Genomic DNA, 18550 nt, shown 5'->3' on the forward strand with positions numbered 1-18550 from the left:
TGTCCAGAGTTGTGCTGAGTGCTTGGGAGGTATGTTCAAGACAGAGAAGAATCTGTGGCATAGCTTTTTAATTCAGCAGTGGAGAATGACGGAGAAAAGACACAAAACAAGCATATCTTTCAATCTTCCAACTTTAGCATGTGGAACACTGCCTCTCCTAATGTGGAGCACATGGACAAAATCTGGAGTACTCACGAATAGCTTGCTATTAACTTCAAATGGAAAACTCACACAATGATTATATTACTTTACACTTTATATAAAATGCATGTGTATTTTTAATGATACCGTTTAGTATTATTTACCATGAATATGAACAAACGTTGGTAAGACTATCCTTTCCAATGTAGAACTTTAAGGAACTCAAAGTGGTGTGCTCCTTTTGAGGAGGTACACTTGAGAGAGGAGACATCTGTGGATCATTTTACATTACTGTTACAAGTTTATAAAGATAACAGAGTACTTTATATTTTACTGATAGAGCGAATTATTTAATTACTATAACCCTATTTTAAATATTACTTCGCAAACAAAACAAGCACGTTGCGTAACAGCACTACTCAACGCTACAATGTCGACTGCCCTGGGAATTACTTACACCTGTTTTGTGGACTGAAGTGACCAAAATCCACAAGGTAGTTATGCATTAGCTCGTTAAGTACAACAACCCGCCACTTACTACTACTTCTCTCAAAACTCTGGAGTTTGCACCTCTTACAAACAAGTCATTACCTGCTAGGCAGCTTCAGTCGAGCCTTAGGGCGGGGAATGACAGTGGTTCCTATAATCAATCCCAGATAGCATCGCTTTGAAAGCGGGGTTAGTTGGCTGATAAGCAAGAATTGCTTGTGATCACGAAGTTCAAGACTAGCAAGACGCGTCCGGGGAAGTAACTACTCAACATTGGTCTTGTGACAGCGGGTGATTAATTGTTAAATTGGTAGCAGGGATTTTGTTGATTGAAAGAGTGCATTTTCCAGGAAGAGTCAAGCAATCCTTGGTAGTAGCAGTGGTTGTGATAGAAGAAAAGAAATACCAAAATGAATCGCTTTCGGACTTCAAAATTTAAGAACACGTCTGCAAGGGTCAGCAAGAAAGAGGTGAGTCTGTAGGTGTTAGTGAGGTAAAAAGCTCGGGTGTGGTACCTGGGCTTATCACTGTATGTGACGGCGGGAGCACTTTCTTTTGCTAGAATGAGCTGTATAATGTACATGTGATATTTGGGTTGACCACTTATTTGGGATGCGTGTCAGATGCCGTGTTTCAAGAGCTTGGGTTGCAGGGAGTGTCTGTTGTACAGTACTGCGTTAAAATAACTTTCCCTTGTTAGCATCGCCCCACTTTATTCATTCAGGAGGTAGTGTTAGAGTCTACGACTGTCTCTTCCTGTCTCTGCAGTGGACCGATGGGAGGCATCGCTCCAAGTGAATGTAATCAACATTTCTCAGTATTTTGTATGTTTGCAGCGCACTGTGAAGAGGAGCACATGATAAAAAAACATGCATTATGCTGTAGAGAATCAACTTGCACTGTGGCTCCTCAGATCATCACACTGTGGTAGGATAGTTTCCGAGACAGGATGCTGGCAACCATCATTGTTAGAGTAACTAGTTAGAGTATGGGCTGGCAGGCTAACTGACTAAATCGTATAACAAGTGGTTTCATATGAAACTTTTGCTTCGCAGCTCTTTGAGATATCGCTTGCTTGCAACAGTTCTATGACTGTACTCTTAAATGGGTAATGGCATTTGAAAGCCTTGTGGTGCTTCTGAAAGAGGTTTTTAATTTCCTGTGTCTTTAGAAAGTATTAATAAATATGAATTGACGGCACTATAGCTAAGATATTTAGTACAGGTTAATTGGTCCGTGGACCCTATTCAGCAAGTACCTATATTACAAGGTAATAGGGTTACTTGCCACCTTTTCAAATGCCCAAAGTGGACATGTTTTCTAGAAATATGAAATTTTGCAGGACAAAATGTACTCACGGCTGGTGCAAAGGACAGAACTTCACTTTTTTGCCAAAATAAAAGCTTGTTCTTGTAATACTGAGCTGGTTATGCTATTTATTATAACATTTATGCGTTTCAGAATCAAAATCGCTATTCTGAGTAAAAATATTAAAGAAAACTTGGGTAATTTTTTAAATCTAAAATCTCAGGATATTTGCCATTTTTTTTTATTTTTTTCCACAGGATACAGTTGCCTGAAGATGGACAGGTGGTAACACTACATTTAGGAATCTTGCTCTCAGGATCTTTAGTTAGGGTATGTGGTTTGGGAACTGTGGTGAAACTAGGAAATTGGAAACCAGGTCAACTGATTTGCATGAAAGGGGTGGAATAAACCATGTTAAATTTGTTTTTGTGTTAAGGTAGGACCATGAAAAGGGTTTCAACTATTCTTCATGTGCGATATTAAAACAAGCTGCAGACTTTGGCAGCAGTACACCATTCACATGTATGCTTTCCGTAATGCTAAATCTCTTACTGCAAGCATCTGGATAAAGCCTAAAATAATGAGACACAGGCTCAAAAATAAGGGCATATTTTAAATATTGCTCTTTGATATACTAACAGGTTTTGTGTTGATATGCTTTTTCTGAAGGATAGGAAGTCTGAAATTCAAATGTCTGTCATTATTTACAGACTTCAATCCTCAATGATTTGCCAGACAACCACACCTTTTATGAGAACAGACCAAAAACACAAGTCATAAATTTGGACCTTCTGTGAAAATGTGAGAGGTATGATGCTTTTCTTACATACAGCAGCGAACACCTATTTCACTATGTGGTAGTCTGCAAAACCTAGACCAGGTTCATAGGTGGCTGATTTTGCTTGCACAGTGAGAGACCTAGATGCCCGTCAGCCTTTGATGTTCCGAGTATGGCTCATGGTGTATTACATTTTGTACTGTAGTGAAGGGATAACTTAATATCTTGTAATTTGTGAGCTGTTATGAAGGATGATAGACTCTCTAGATGAGCTGTCTTTAAGAAGCTTTATGCATGTAAGGGAGCAACTAGCGGGACTTAAGACTGAAAGATGAAATTAATGGAAAGGACATTTAAGACATTTCCCCCATAAGTTCTCCACCTGTATTATGCAAAGAGGAGAGTTTAATGTAAGCTATTTATAGAACTACCCATTTATTTTTCAGATTTGTTTGATGGCATTAAGCTCTCTAGCCTACTGACCAAACCTAGCATTATGCCTCCTTCTCCCAATTCGAGTACTGATTTATTACCAAGGTTCCTAAGCATTTTATTTTCCAAGCTTGTTCTTGAACTGGAACTGGCAGAATAGGACAAAGTGCTGCCATAACTGTCTGTCTCATTGTCCCTTCCTGTACATTCTGATACTAAAATAATGGCATTGTGTTACCCCAGTATAAGTAACTGATAAAGGATTTACCGAAGTAATAATTTTAACCGCTTCTTCTCATTGGTTTGTTCCTGCTCTTTTCTGATATTTGTAATATCTTAGAAGTAGCCATTTGTTCAACATTCCATTCAGGATGAAATTTGACACTTCTCATTGCTGTGGTGTTTGTAGTTCTTTCAGATGGTAGCATTAACTGTCAAAAGTTGACTGCTGATCAGGTGCAGTCCTACAGCTAACGAGTCTTTGGTGAGTGCTGAAATCAGTCCTAAGAGGCTATGTTTTGCCATTGTATAACCTTGGTGGTGATGGTTGTTCTAGTGAGAGCAGCAGTTCCAGGGGAAGTAGTTTACCTTTATAAGTGCCTATGAGGTCGATGACACTGTACTGTGGAATATGCCAGGACCTCTTTTGTGGTGATGGTGAGGACTAGTTAGATGTGCAAAGTTAAAGGACAACTATTCCCTACACACATTTCCTTTCCTCCAACTGTATTTTCCTTGCTATAGAACGATCCAGATATACATATGAAAAAAAGCATGATTTAGCTGTTTCCTATCAACTTCCTTTCTCAGTGCACACCATGTTGGGGCTAGGTGACGTGATGATATGGGCAAGTGCCAGCATAGCAAGCTGGAGTTTTTTAAAGAATGATATGTCATTTGAATATTGAACTGATTTACACAAGATGCTTGTGCTGTAAATGTTTTAGAACTGTATGCCATTTGTATATCAAACTGCTTTGTACAGATGCTTGTGTTGAAAATGTATTTGTGAGGTTTGCTTGTGTTACAATGTATCAACAGTGTACCTTGCTGAAATGAAAAATGTACATGTATTATTGCAACTGAATTAAATGTATATGTTTTTAATAGGGCACACCTGGACAGCAAAAGTTAATTTTAAGAAAAATAAGGGAAATATAAATAAGCTGTTAAACCATTAAAACAGCACCCCACATTGCTGAATAGGACCGGAGACAATAGGTCTGGGGGAGACCCCTTGTCCATTAGCTCACTGAAAAGAAGGGAAGCCCCAGGCACTACCATAAATATTTGGATGTGCACTGTGGCTGTCTGTGCTTAATTCCGGTCTCAGTTTCAAAGTGGAATACTGTGAGAACCTAGAGTCAGGTGTCCAGATGAGGTCATTCTGCCAGCCCTCTAGGAAATTGTATTTTAGATATTACAAAGATAGAGCTCAGAATATTGAGTATTCTGTTTGAGAAACCTGACTAGAAAGACCCTCGCCCACAGCAGCTTGCCTTGTGGTAGTAAGTAACTATAACTAGGCAACATCTTTTACATTTGGTCAGGAATATGGTGAAGCATAGTTTAGCTATTGTTGTGTTTTTTTATTTATTTATTTATGTCTGAGTCTGTCCATCTGTGTTTTACTATTTCCTGTGATCTGAACTCTTGGCTTACTGCGACTATATACTCAATATTTTCATATACTTTTATTATTAAATATGTTTAAAACTTTTACTGTGACTGATCCTTCTAGAAAGTATCTAACCTTTTCAGAGTACTTGTATTTATTTGCTGACAATGTGTAGGCCAATCCAAAAGGCCTAGCCATCTTGGTAAACTACTGCCATTTGTATTAGTATTAATATTACACAGTATAATTGGACAACCTTTGTAAGAGCCTTATAGTACTGAGTGGTGGCAGTGAATCTACTGTATAGTCTGGGTAAACTTGATAGAGCAGGTAATCTGTGCCAACCTTTCCAAGGTAAGTGTGTGTGAAGAGAGTGTGTGCGCTACTTTGGGCAGGGAAACGAAGCACTGGGTTTACAGAGAGGGTGCTGGAGGACTTGGCTTGGACACTCTGCTGAGTACCTAACCCCATTGCTGTACCAGCGAGGAGTCTTATTGGGGGACCTGGAGGGAGACGGATATAGAGACATCAGGACCCTGGACTGTGTGTGTTCCCGGTGTGCTTTTAAGGGAAATTGTACTTGCTGCATAGAGGTCTGCATCTGGAAATACTGGGTGCATCCATTTGTATTTCAAGTGCATGTCCCTCTCCAGTGTCAGTGGTAAGGATTTGGGCTCCTTGATTACTGGCCTAGCATGGGGATGACTGATATTGGTGGCCATCACATATCTGTAGCAGTGGTGGGCATCACAACTCTGTTTGGGAATATGTCTTGTGCTGTTTCATTATTTTGCCTGTTGTATTTGGAAGTTTCTTGACAAGGAAAATGCATTTAACATAGTATATGTAGTTCTGTTTGCTTCTTGAAACCCACTGGATTCTTGGGTCCTAAAGCTATTCTGGTATAAAAAAAAACATTTTAAAATAACTACTTATGCTTCAAGGTTTGGATTGTGTAGAACTTCATGATGAGATACAAATATGTACTATTTTTCAGTTGGTCCTTTAAGGCAAGCATTCTAGGAGCCTGTATTGTTTAATCCTGTTTCTTAAGTCTAGTTATTTCCAGTTAGCTTTTTTCATTGCATCATCATCCTATTGTGTAAACTAATTAGGTTTTACATACCATAGTAAAAAATTGAACTGGATTGACTTTAATGCATTTGTAGTAAATAAAATTAAAAATTGTGAGGGACTTGACCAATAAAGCAGACTAGTAGTAGTATGTTTTATTTTTATCATATTCATCCCCTCCACTGACTTACAAACTGTTATGATCTGTGATTGTTTATAACCAATATGGCCATACAATGACCTGTGAACACCCTGCATTCTGTAGACTTGATACATTTTGTAGACTTAATGTCCAGAGTTTTCATTTGCGTATTATGTGACTGAATAAGTTACTTTACCAGAGCAAAGTACTTGGATCACCTTTATTAATATACAGTTAGGTGTTTTTGGTTAGCTATAAAAGGTTAAGTAAAGGCCTTTGTTTGGGTTTTGGTGTGAACTATGTTCCATTTTCATGGCATTAGCTTTTTTAGGAATACTTTTCTTCCTGTTAAGTTTGTGTTCATAGTGTAGCTTTAGCCACACTTAACAGAAGAGTAACTCCTCCTCTCCTTTGTTTTATCTTTTTAATTTTGCTCTTTGATAGTTCTGGCATCTTCACAGTTCTTTCTGTTGTACCATCACAGTTATTGGCTACTTTTTTAAGTTTCCAAAATTTCCCTTTTTGTGGTTTCAGTATTGCTGCTGCTGTGAACCTGTTCCTTGTTTTCTGTTCAAGTAGCTTAGCATAACATGTCCTTGTGTACCAGCTGATACAGCCAGCGTGTTCTTCTGAATTACATCACACCTCATTCCTTTCCTTCATCTATAGTATAAGCCCTATCACAGGTCTTTATATTGTTTTTCTTTCTGTCATGTGATATTAAGATGCTAAGGACTGGACCCAGCACTTGCCCTCATAATATACTGCTGGCTGTTTTCCTCCTTACAATAAACTCCCCTTGTTGCCATGCATCTATTTTCTAACTATAGGCTGAACTAGAAAGGGACTTGCTTTCACCTTTGGCACCATCCTTGGATAATTGTTGCTAATAATGCAGTAGTTGCATTATCACTAAATTCAAGGGTTACCATTATATTTTCCTACATAACCCTTCCTTGAGGCTGTGTGTGGTAGCTATTGTTTCTGGCCTAGAGTGTACAGGACATCTGTGGGTTTTTGTGGGGAATGGTCTTTGAGGACTTATTGCAGTCTTTACTACCCACATTTACTCCACTACCATGGTATGTTTGCCTAGCTAGCTTAATGAAGAAATCTAATAGATTTGTTAGATTGCATTGAATGTTTTTTTTTTTTTTGGTTTTGAGTAGGACCTTGCTGGCACTGTCTGAACATTTTACCTGTACATAGAATTGTAGATTGTGGTGAATAATGACTAGTTGGTACTTGGCAGACTCTCTCATATATATATATATATATATATATATATATATATATATATATATATATATATATATATATGTGTGTGTGTGTGTGTGTGTGCGTATATAAAATAATAAAACATCAAAACAAACCATGAACTTAAAACACACAAGTAGATGGCTGGACCCAGAGGACAAAGATAGGACTCCAACCACTTGACAAGCTTTATTCAGTCAGTTTTCTCAGTTAAGCACTTTTGTTCCTTATTTTGTGGGACTTCATCAGAACTAATTAATTTAATTAAAAACCAGCACTAATTTATATAATTGAAACAACAATTGTATAATACAAACCACATCACATAGTATACTATATTTAAAACGATACAACTCCAATAATAATAATCCATAAAATTGTTAAATTATTTGACTTCATAATGTCTCATTTTTAAAATGGGACACAAAGAAACAGATTAATTTAACCTAGGATATACAATGGCATTTAATCTTATCTGCCACTGTAATTCCTTGGCATTAAAATGTTCATTTGTAATTTTCCCTTGGGGGTCCTTATTAAGGCAATCAAGTGCTAAGAAACGAAAATTTTGGGTTGCATTCACTGAACTAAACATTAAACGTGTGTTTAAGCACATGTCATTACAAATCCGCCAGGCATTGATTAATCCACTCTTCAAACTGACTTCTTGTAGAAACAAGAAAATTATTTATCACCCAATGTGTGATTAAGGGCCTGGACATTTTGTCAGGTGTAATTTTTTTTTTTTTTTAGTAACCTTCCCCCTCACTGTCTGCCTGGGGAAAACAGTTGATTTTATTTTCATAACTGGCTGTTTTTCAGGGGTACACCCCACTGTCCTGTAAAGCATATTCCATTTTTTTTAGTCTCTGTGCAATGTAAATGTTAAATATGGAGCTTTGTTCCCTAGGCCTTTGCTAAAAATGGGTCTGCATTCCCAGTCAGTCTTTACCGGTAAACAAAAGGCAATAAATAATTTTCCTTTAAAGATTTGGGTTCTGTGATTTGTTAAGTGGATGTTCATTCTCCTTAAATAGAGATTTTAAGGCGACTGCAGGTAAACTTTTTCATGCTGCCAGACACCCTCCCCCATATCATAATTTGCTGTGAAACTTGGCTGTTTTAACAGTTTGCATGTATTTAAAATCTGCTCTGCCACCTTTTTAAAATCCCTGGTAGCACTTCATTTCTTTTAAACTGGTCTGGTATTCGTATTTCTTAGAGTAATAACCCCCACCACACACACACCAAAGTGAACCATTTTGGAATTCCCTGTCAAGACATACAGACGGCACCCCTTCTCTCAAGGCTGTGACTTATCAGGTCAGGCTGTCAGTCATACTACTGTGTTATTTTTATTTATTTTTTTCCTTTGGGCAGGTCCAAGGAACTACACAACATCACATACTAGCTGCCTTTTCTTTACTTAACGGGAACTGGCACTGTAGCCAAATAAGAGTCCTTGGTGCTGTGTTAAATATACCCTGCAAAAGTGTTTAATTTGTTCTGTTGTCCTTGGGTTGTAATCCAAGAATTCAATTGTTCTGTGCTTCTACTGCCACCTAGATCCATGCCTGCTGTGGATATTGTATTGTGTACTTTTACTGCAAGAACAGATCAACTGACCTTCATTAGCAGCTTTCCAGTCTACATTCCCTGACTCGGTTGGTCAGTGGGGCCCAGACTTGGAGGTTGATCCCTGAGGTTAGAGTTTAAATTTTCCACCATGTCATAGTGTAGTGACAGGGCACAAAACTATTTCATAGTCCCCAAGGACTCCTGTGTTTAACCAGAATCTTTGTAGGAAAGGGAAGCATATTTGTGATTTTTGACAGGTTCTGTCTGCAGATCAGAGCATGAAGACTACAACCAGAGTTAGTATTACTTTCTCCCATTTGTCTATTGTATAAAGTGGTGTAAAGTATTTCTATCTTGGGTTGTTTAGCCATTGTTACACTAACAGGTGTCCACCCCTGCCTTGTGCTCCCTTCTGCAAAGGTATAAGTAGTGATAACATACTGTACATTTTTACAGATGCCTTAACCTCACCCCATACAATCCAGGTAAGATGCTGCTGTATTAACTTCGGGGAGTATGTTGGGGGTCTGGAGCATTGTACTATTCCTTCTACTTTTTGACATTGTGGTTTTGCTACATATGAGGAAAGCATTGGCTCTATCAATTGATTGTGCAGCATGTGATCTAATACTGAGCTTTTATTCACGGTATACAGACTGACTTGTGCCTGAAGCTCAGTGGTTGTTTATGCTTGCTGGTAATACAGACACCTGTCCTCTAAACTGTTTTTAAGACATCCTGAGGCATTGCTTTGTTCTGAGCATCAGGGGCCAAGCAGCACGAATTCAGGGAACTGTACATGCACATTTTATAATCAAGAATTGTGAAAGCATAAAACTATCATTATAAGCATACCGCTCAAACTCTTAGTACAAGAATTCTGGTCAAAGACAGAAGTAATGTGGATACAAATGCCCAGAATTGTGGACACATTTTAAATATTCCCCTTTAAAAGCTCGCAAAGTTGGTGGGATAACAGTTTTTACATAAGTATGTGAAGTCTTGACACTCAAATATGTTTCATTATTTAGTTACTTCAGTCCTTGGCAATTTGCAAGAAAACTACAAACTATAGGATGAACAGACCAAAAATAGGTGGTGAACCTTCTGCAAAATTTTGGAGAGGTGTGCTTGCAACTTTTGCATAAAATTGTCAGGACTTTAGGCTGCACATCAAGGATGTTTGTTGGTTGAAAAAGCATTTTTATCTATGTGGATTGCCACCATAATTAAGGATTGCACAGGGGTAGTGCTAACTACAACATGTATTCTACAGAAGCGTGTAAGGATGTTAGCCTGTTCTGTATTTCCTAGTGGAAAATCTTATTTGCTGTATGCCAGGAAAGTAATAGTCAGGTATAAATTGATATGGATGTCTTGCGTTATGTAACAGTATGGGGCAATGTATGACTATCCGTAATGTATTAAATAAGGTATTTACAGGTGTGAAAGGTATAGAGGCTGCACTTGCACCTAATGTAACACTTAACTTCCTCTTGGCTTTGCTAATGCTACCATCCTGACTAAGTGACCTTTCTTGACAGAATCTTCCTCCATTACCACACTGTGTTTTTTTTTTTTTTTTTTCCCCTAAACTCACCTGTTACTTCCATCCTCATCTTTACTTCTCAGCTGTCCCTACATGACCACCATTTCATAATTTCCTCTATTCTTCCTCCTTACCTGTCATTATATCCTATAGGTATTTGCTGCTAATTTACTGAATTTTGTATTGTCCACTCTTACTAATGTACAGAGCTGCTGCTATAAACAACATAACCTCACTCTTTTTAGCTATTGCACTGTAAATCCTGTATATATTTGATTTCTTCACAAACCATGTATATCAATGTAATTAATACAGTTTTTCCCATTTGTAAAGTGTTTTTTTTTTTTTTTTTTTTCTTTGACTTTTTAGTATCTGTGTTTGCAGTCATTGCTGGGATACGTAAATATTTCATATGGAACTTTTCTCCCCCGGCTTTTGCTGAAAATTAGTGTATGTGCTCAGTCAGTCTTCCCTGGTAAACAAAAGGCAATACTTGATTTTCCTTCCTAGATTTGGATCCTCTGATTTTAAGTGGATGTTTATCCTCCTTCAGTGGAGATTTAAGGCTGGGTCACTTAAGGATCACGTTGGAGGTAAATTTTTTTTTGCATGCTACTAAACACCCCCTATATCATAATTTGCTGAGATGCTTAGCTTATGTAGATCTTCAATGCCATGCTTTGCATTTGTTTGTAGAAAATGGCTTCAGGTTGCCTTGTATACACTTCTTTTTTTTTTTTTTTTTTTTTTTCCTTTTGGCTCTGATCATCAAACCTCCCCCAATGGGACTCTGTTCTTTCCCCTATACTGAGTGTCTTGTAGCACAGTTATGACTGCAGTTTGCAGGAGCTGCCCCTCTTGGCAGCCATTTGATTTTGTCCCCTTGCTGGTATCCCAGCATTGACTGTATATATTGTTGGCTTTGACTCCTCCCATTGATGGGCAATGTGTAACCTGCATCACTCTGGGGGGCCAATATGCCTTCAGTTTTGCAGGTGCATGACCCTAGTCACCCACAGTGAAGGCTACTGCATACAGAATGCCTGCTCCAGACTATGTTACCACGACCTCTCCAAGGATTGTGACACTGGAAGACCTTGGTCCACTTCCTCAGTCCCCAAGATAAGAACACCAATCCTTCCAATGCCATCTGTAATGGATGCTTGAGACTCTAATCAAATCTAGGTCATAATCGAGTCTTTATTCCTTTACTCCAACAGAGCTGCCTGCCTTTTTATAACTACAACATGTGAGCATCAATTTGGGCAACTTTATTTCAACAGTATTCATGTGGCAAGAAGATTAAGAATCCTTCTCAGGGCAGGCACACCACATGGATGTACTGCATGTGAGTAGCAGCATAACCTGTAGGAAATTCACCAGTTGTTATCGTAAAAGCAGGAAAGACTGTATTCAGAATTTATTTACTTCAGCAAGCTTTGTCTATCAAGCCTTCTTCTAAGTCATTTACTTTTTACGTTTTCCCCTAAATAATTTTCTCTTGTATTGGGTTTACTTTCCTTTCCTAGCCTACAAATGGCAATGCTTATAAACATCAGAAAACTCGTATCCACTAACTAGCTACTCTACCTAAGCATGAAGTTATGGAGGAAACTGCAAAAACAAAAAAAAAAGAAGTGCTTGATGTGTTAATCTGTTTGGTTATTTCTTAACTTTGTCAAAGGACTTAACTGAATCCTTGGTTCTAGGTCAGACAGAGAGGCTTCCTGTGTCAAACTCTGTCTGTATATCTTTTGTTGACCAGGGTAGTCTCACTAGGCCAGTGGTCGTTATTTGGGGCTACTTGAGTTGCTAGTTGTATTGACAAGGGGGAAATTTATTCAGGACTCCTAAGGAACTTCCCATAATCTTATCAATAAAGAGGTGTTGTGGGATCTCCTTGAGCCACCACCACCTCGGGCAGACAGGGCCCCTGTTTAACATATTTTCCAAAGTGTTCTACACCAAGAGCTGCTCCATCTTCTGCCATGTCTAAAATTGATTATGAAAGGTTGTCAGAGGTCCTGCTGAAGGCGTGTGGGAGGTTCTCTTGTGCTCCTCTTACATCAGTCTAGGATGGCTTAACTTCAGTTTAAGAGACTACCAAGTTCTCAACAGCACCTCAGTTTTATATGCCAGTTCTTTAATGCCCTGTATGTTAATCATGATGCTGGGACATCGGTTGAGTCTGACCACTATAATGTTATTGCCATCACAATATTTGTTGGTAGTGATCTTTCCAGTGTTGGCAGTATCCTTGACATTAATGCTGTCAGTGCAGATACTTTACTGAGTGCCGGTGCCAGGACTTGGGGTCCTGAAGCAGATATTGATGCTGGCCTTTTTGGTATCTGTGTTGCCCCCCACTATCAAGTCCCTTGGGTTTTGGGAGCCTGGTTCTCAATGCCGATGCAGCTTTCACTGGTGATATTGAGCCAGCAAGTTCCATTGCATTAGTTTCAGTTGACACCGCTACAATTCCCAATGGCAACACCTGATATGACATGAGAGGAACTTCTGTTTCTGCCCTTAGCCATGGTGTCTGGTTGAAGCAGGTCAGAGAGGCTGCATCCCTCTCCCATGACATCTTTTCAAAAAGATTTCTTTTCTTCCTCCTTAGACTCCTGATAATGCCAAGCAGGACCACGTAAATGAGGAAGCACAGAAGACCTGGAGAGTGATGAGGATATCGAGTCTCCCACATTGGGGAAGTCGTAAAGCTCATTAATCGGAAGAGTCTGTGGCCCACTAACCCCATTTCCTTCAAGCAATGAAGGTTGCAGAGGGCCTGCTGTCTACACAACATCCCTCATGGGTAGATTTTCTTTTGCTGGATATCTTGGGAGATGTGATGACTGCTTGGAAAAAACATGATATGATGATTGCTGTTCCCAAATAAGTTCTGTCCTTTCAACCCTGAGAAAAGGGGAGTTCTGATGAGAAATTCCTAAGCCTGATTCCCTTGTCTCTGTAACTGACTTACTAAAGGCCACAGCCTAGCTGTGCATCTACTAGAAAGAGGGATTAGAGTGATGGGCAAAATAGGGAAGTGGGTTTATACATCCTCTGCCTTTTCCCCTAAGGATGCTTTAATTACCTTTTACATACAGTGAATTTTGAGCATTATATTTAAAATGAAGTCCACCAGACAGTGAAGCAGTTGCTGAATGCCCACATATGTGGTTTTGTTTGATAGATTTTGCTGAGAGTACCATGGCAGTCCTCGTGGATATTTTTCCTTTTGTGCAAGAGATCAAGGTGTAGTTGCAAAATACAGAGAAGGGCAAAGCCTTCAACGCTGTGGGCATTGTTTTAACTGCCTTAATGCTCCTTTTCTACGATGCAGAGGAGCCAGTGCCAGATGTAGTTAATGTGCAGTATGCAGTAGAAAAATCGGCATTGGTCTGTGAGGCTGTCCAGCAGCAAGGTAACTTTTAGAATGTTTACAAACCAAAGATAATGGTCTTTAACAAACGTTGGGCAGCTGTGGCCAACCTAGATATGGACAGCAGCATTGGCAGCCCTGAAGACTTGCTTGACCTTGCCAATCTGGAGGCAGTGTGAATTGCTTTTCTTTCTACTGCCCACTTGTCTCAGTCTCCATAGACAAGAGAATAAGTACTCTCCTCTCCAGTGGATACAAACTTCTACTTCTTACATGCACATTCTCACTATCTCCTGCCTTGACCAGTGTCCCAGTCTGTACGTTACTACTAGCAAGAAGCCAAAAAAAAAAAAAAAAGGTATTCAATTCGGTCCTTCCAGACCAAAATGGGTCCGTATTCTTTTTATTGCTAGGAAAGACTGAGGGTTTCAGGCCAATTCTTCACCTATGCAGCCTAAACACCTTTACTGCAGAGGAAATCATATTGCATGGGTCAGTCATTTCTTGCTTATTAGAACATGAATAATGTGCTATTTGGACCTCCGAAGCATTAAACTTTACATTCAAGATAGTGAAGGAGCCTAGAAGGTGTCTCCACGTCTGGTTGGGAGCCAGTTGTTATTGGATCTTTACCATTCCATCTGGACTGAACTCTGTTCCCAGGATGCTCATCAAATATATGTCCATGGTTTTGTACCATCAGAGATTCAGACGGCCAAAGCATTCTCTGATTCTGATCAGCTCCTGCCTGCACCCACAATTCAGGCTTTGACTGCAGCAATAGTCTCTGGTCTCACTTTTCCACTTTCTTGACTAAACTGTGAGCCTTGCAAAGTCTCGCTTAAGCTCCTTTATAGCATTCATTTGCTGCAGCTTGGCTACATTTTTATGTAAGCCTATTTCTGATAGCAATGAGGATAAAATGTCTACAATTAAGTATTTTATGATCTTGACACTTTGGCCTGTTTCATTTAATCTTTGAGTTGTAGTTCTTATGGTAGGTTTTGCCATGCTCCACACGAGGATGATGTAGTGGACTTTGCAGGTGCATTGCTGTCTGTCTCAAGTTCACATTTCCAAGGCAAACCGAACCCACCTGCAGTGGTCAATGCATCTCTCAAATTTCTCTAAAGGTAATCCTCTCTTCCTGTTCATTCAAGGTACAGCAGCAGTAGAGTGAGTGGGTGGAGGACATTACAGTGAATAGACAGATCAAAGTGTCTGCATGTCATCGGAGGCCAAAATATTCATCAGCATTTTGGAGAGGTGGGCAGTCCTGACCTTCTGGATCGGTTTCCCCAAGATGCAGTCAGTCACCTTCCACTCCTGCTGCATGTTGGAGGCTAGGGGTATTAGATCCATCAACAAGTAGGGAGGAACTTGCTTATGCCCTTCATATCAAGAGAGTGTGCGAATGGGCTGTCGGAGTTCAGTGTTTTTGTAGTAACCAGTCGTATCCCAAGGGAGGACAGTTGACTAGGGAACAGACTCCTTTGCTGCATACTGATGCCCCTAAAGGTTCCCTGAGCTCCCCTGTGATTCTGACTTTAACAGTTGTTAGGCAGGCTGAGATGTCATCTAGTTGCTTCTCCAATCATCACCAAATGAAGCAACTACTTTTATCCATTTACGGCTTATTGTAGGGGGACACCCTAGGAATGTAGTTGTTCAGAAATAGCTCCTATGATTCCTTTATAATTTTCTCTAATGATGAAGTTTGTGTAGAAGACTAAGCAGCATAAGACCAAAGTCATTTTTCCCCTTCGTATTCACCTTAGCAGCCTGGTTCCTGCTATGTTTGCTTCACCTTTTTGTAGAAGTCCCTAAAGTTATTACTTCTTGAAGACCCTACTGATCTTCCTGTTGGGCAGATTTCATGCAGTTTTCAAGGTAACTGCATAGCTTGTCTAGTCACCAGTGAGTAAACCCTCTTACTTCGTGAGTGGTTCATATTATTTTCTTCTCTCAGAAAAGCAGCAGTCATAGGTCCATTTGTCTTTATAGGTTCTAATTTTTTATTTAGATCAGGCTGAGCGATTAGACCCTTCAAGGCACTATAATCTGAATGTTATTCCATGGTGTCTCATCTCCTTTAGTATTGTGATAAGAAATGTTCCAGTAAGGGGGGATCATGGAAGTTTCTTTAGAAATATGTCCTGGAATTATGGGGGGGGGGTGTACCCTCTGTTTAGGGGGAAGTTGTTTCTTTGTAACATCCCCTCCTGCCATCCTCTGTTTCATATAGCATAGTCTTTTCCGTATTCTGACTCGTTTATTTATCTTGCCTCATATCTGGTGAGGCTAGGCACCACAATTTATTTTCTGAAGTACTGAGGTCACTGATTTTAAAATGAGAATACCAACATTTTCTGCCTTTTTTTGACTCTCTCTGGTAGGAGAATAGTTTGTCTTTTGCAGAGATTTCCCTTGATTTTTGTTGGTGGCCGTCTTGCATAGCATTTGTTTGAATTGTGTGGCTTATTTAATTGCTGTGGTTTTAAAACTAGAATTGCAGAGCCAAGTTGTTTTCTAGTCAAGTGGGAAGCTGATCATCTGGTACAAATTGGGCTGGTAGTCTTTTTACTGTGTTCTGTACTCCATGAGAGTTCTTAGTGCATCTGTAGTTATAATTGGTGACCTAATTAAATGTTTTATTTGTATCTGCCTCTCTGCTTCAGCCAGAAGATGCTTCATGATGTAAAGATGTGATGAATGCCAGAAAGAAACTACCTTAGAGTTTGCAGAAAGCAAGTTCCGTGTAGAGAACAACTGATTTGAGTATTCTTTATGTAGATCCTGGATCTGTAGATCCTGGATCTGAAGCTTGCCTATCAGAAGTACTGCATTATAGTCGAGTGTGATTTTGCAGCCAGCCTGTTCTGTGCTTGTTTTCTGTTGCTTTGCATTGACTAACCTTTGCTATTGCCCTGATCTGAATGCTTGCCTTGAAACGCCTGCATAGTTAGACCCTTTTGTATTATCCAAGGGGGGAAGTGCTCATTTACTCTGGCATATAGGCACTGTTGTTTTACAAAATGTAGGTATGGACTTGGATTAAGAACGAACGTATTATTGAATGACAGCAATTTGTTTTACTGCACAGCAGCATTACATGACAATAAAACAAAAGCCACTGAGGTTGAGCAAAAGACAGTAGTTCCAAACCAAATAGCGTACGAAGTATTTTATTTGACCGCTTTCGTAAAAAACTTCTTCAGAATGAAAAAACACATGTTCAAATCACAGTTAAATACAATAATTACTTAATTAATACTAATTAGACTAATAAGAACCAAATGTTATTTAAAAAAAGAAAGAAACTACTTTCTTTTTGTCAGTAACTTGTAATTTGCGGTGTTTTAAAAAACATTTTACATTAATACATTCATTTAGCCCCGGTGGCCTGTCAGATTTTAACTTTATTTGCCAGGTTGCTTCCCTTTGTTCCAAATAATTCTTAAGGTCACCTCCCCTAGGATCCAAGGAACAAACTTCTAAAATGGTAAATAGAAATTTTTTATATAAAACACAACCAATAGAATGTTTGTACAAGGCATTGGTCATGTCTTTGCGTTTAATGGCATAATTGTGTTCCTTGATACGTGTACTAAGTTTCCTGGTGGTCATCCCAACGTAAAATGCTGGACACCCAGAACAAAATGAAATGTATATCACGTTGGTGGTGTTTCAATGGACTAAACCAGGTACTTCAATAGTATAAGGAATGGAACACACAGAAATGTAGGGACTGACCAAGATAAACCTACAGGCAGTACATCCGTGGCAACAGTGCATCCCACGTTTAGTTGATACACTAATATTAACTGCTTTTTGACCCTTTTCAAGGATGTTTTTCAAATTGTATTCGTTACGAAAAACACATCTTGGTTTATCTCCTAAAACCAGGGAAATATCAGGGTTACCTTTAATAATTTTCCAGTTGTTTTCCAAAATGGAACACAAATCCTTACTACTGTCTTTTGCAAATAAAATACTTCGTACGCTATTTGGTTTGGAACTACTGTCTTTTGCTCAACCTCAGTGGCTTTTGTTTTATTGGTATTTGGTTGCTTTATTCTTTTACAGCATTACATGACAGTTTAAATGAACAAATACATTATAATTCTTTAGTTTTTAAAATTATTAAGTTTCAAAAGTATGGTTCTAATGTATTTATTAATTGTGGATAGATATGTATGAATTCAGTAATTCAGATGGTAATAACAAATATATGAATTAGTTTATACTTGTATTATAAAAATGTAGAGATCTATTTCTTTAAAATCACCATTTAGGAATTGCGCCAAATTGTGTTTAAATAGAGATGATTAAAATGGTTAATTGATTCTGATGAAGTCCACATGCTGGTGGATGAAAGCGCTTTATCTGTATTTATGGAATAAGTTTTAGTTGGTTTTAAACGCTATTTCTGATGGGAGCGGTGATTTTCAATTAAAGGACGTATTATTGCTTCCGCTGAGTGCTGGTTTCTTCAGGACAAGTGGTTTTTCTGTTGCATTTGTGTTACCACTATTTTGCATTTGCCAATTTTTCTCTGTCGCAATCTTGCCCTCTTTGACTTGCTTACTTCTAGCTGATAGTACATGTAGGGCTCTGTTTGGACATATTCCTTCAAGATTCATAACTATATTCTACATGATTCTTTCTGTTTCCATTTTCAGTTATTGTATTATGACTACTTTTCTGACTTCACTCTGTTTCCTTGCCCTGTATGCAAATCCTGTATTTCCTCTTTCCAAATAGACTCTCTTAGTGAAGCTAACAGCCATACTGATCTT

At 38.8% G+C, this 18550-nt stretch overlaps 1 protein-coding gene across 1 annotated transcript in view; it reads left to right on the forward strand.

Annotated features, from left to right (window-relative positions):
* The first annotated feature begins 795 nt into the window (after positions 1-795).
* The window catches only part of LOC122816501 (coronin-7-like), a 3324782-nt gene continuing 3307027 nt past the window's right edge, over positions 796-18550 (forward strand). The window contains exon 1 of the mRNA XM_044089332.1: positions 796-1100. Coding sequence (XP_043945267.1) covers positions 1041-1100 — 60 coding nt within the window. The 5' untranslated portion in view covers positions 796-1040. The remainder of the gene's footprint in view (positions 1101-18550) is intronic.

This window comes from Protopterus annectens, chromosome 12.part0, assembly GCF_019279795.1.
Source record: "Protopterus annectens isolate FY-2018-M chromosome 12.part0, PAN1.0, whole genome shotgun sequence".
Classification (NCBI taxonomy): domain Eukaryota; kingdom Metazoa; phylum Chordata; order Ceratodontiformes; family Protopteridae; genus Protopterus; species Protopterus annectens.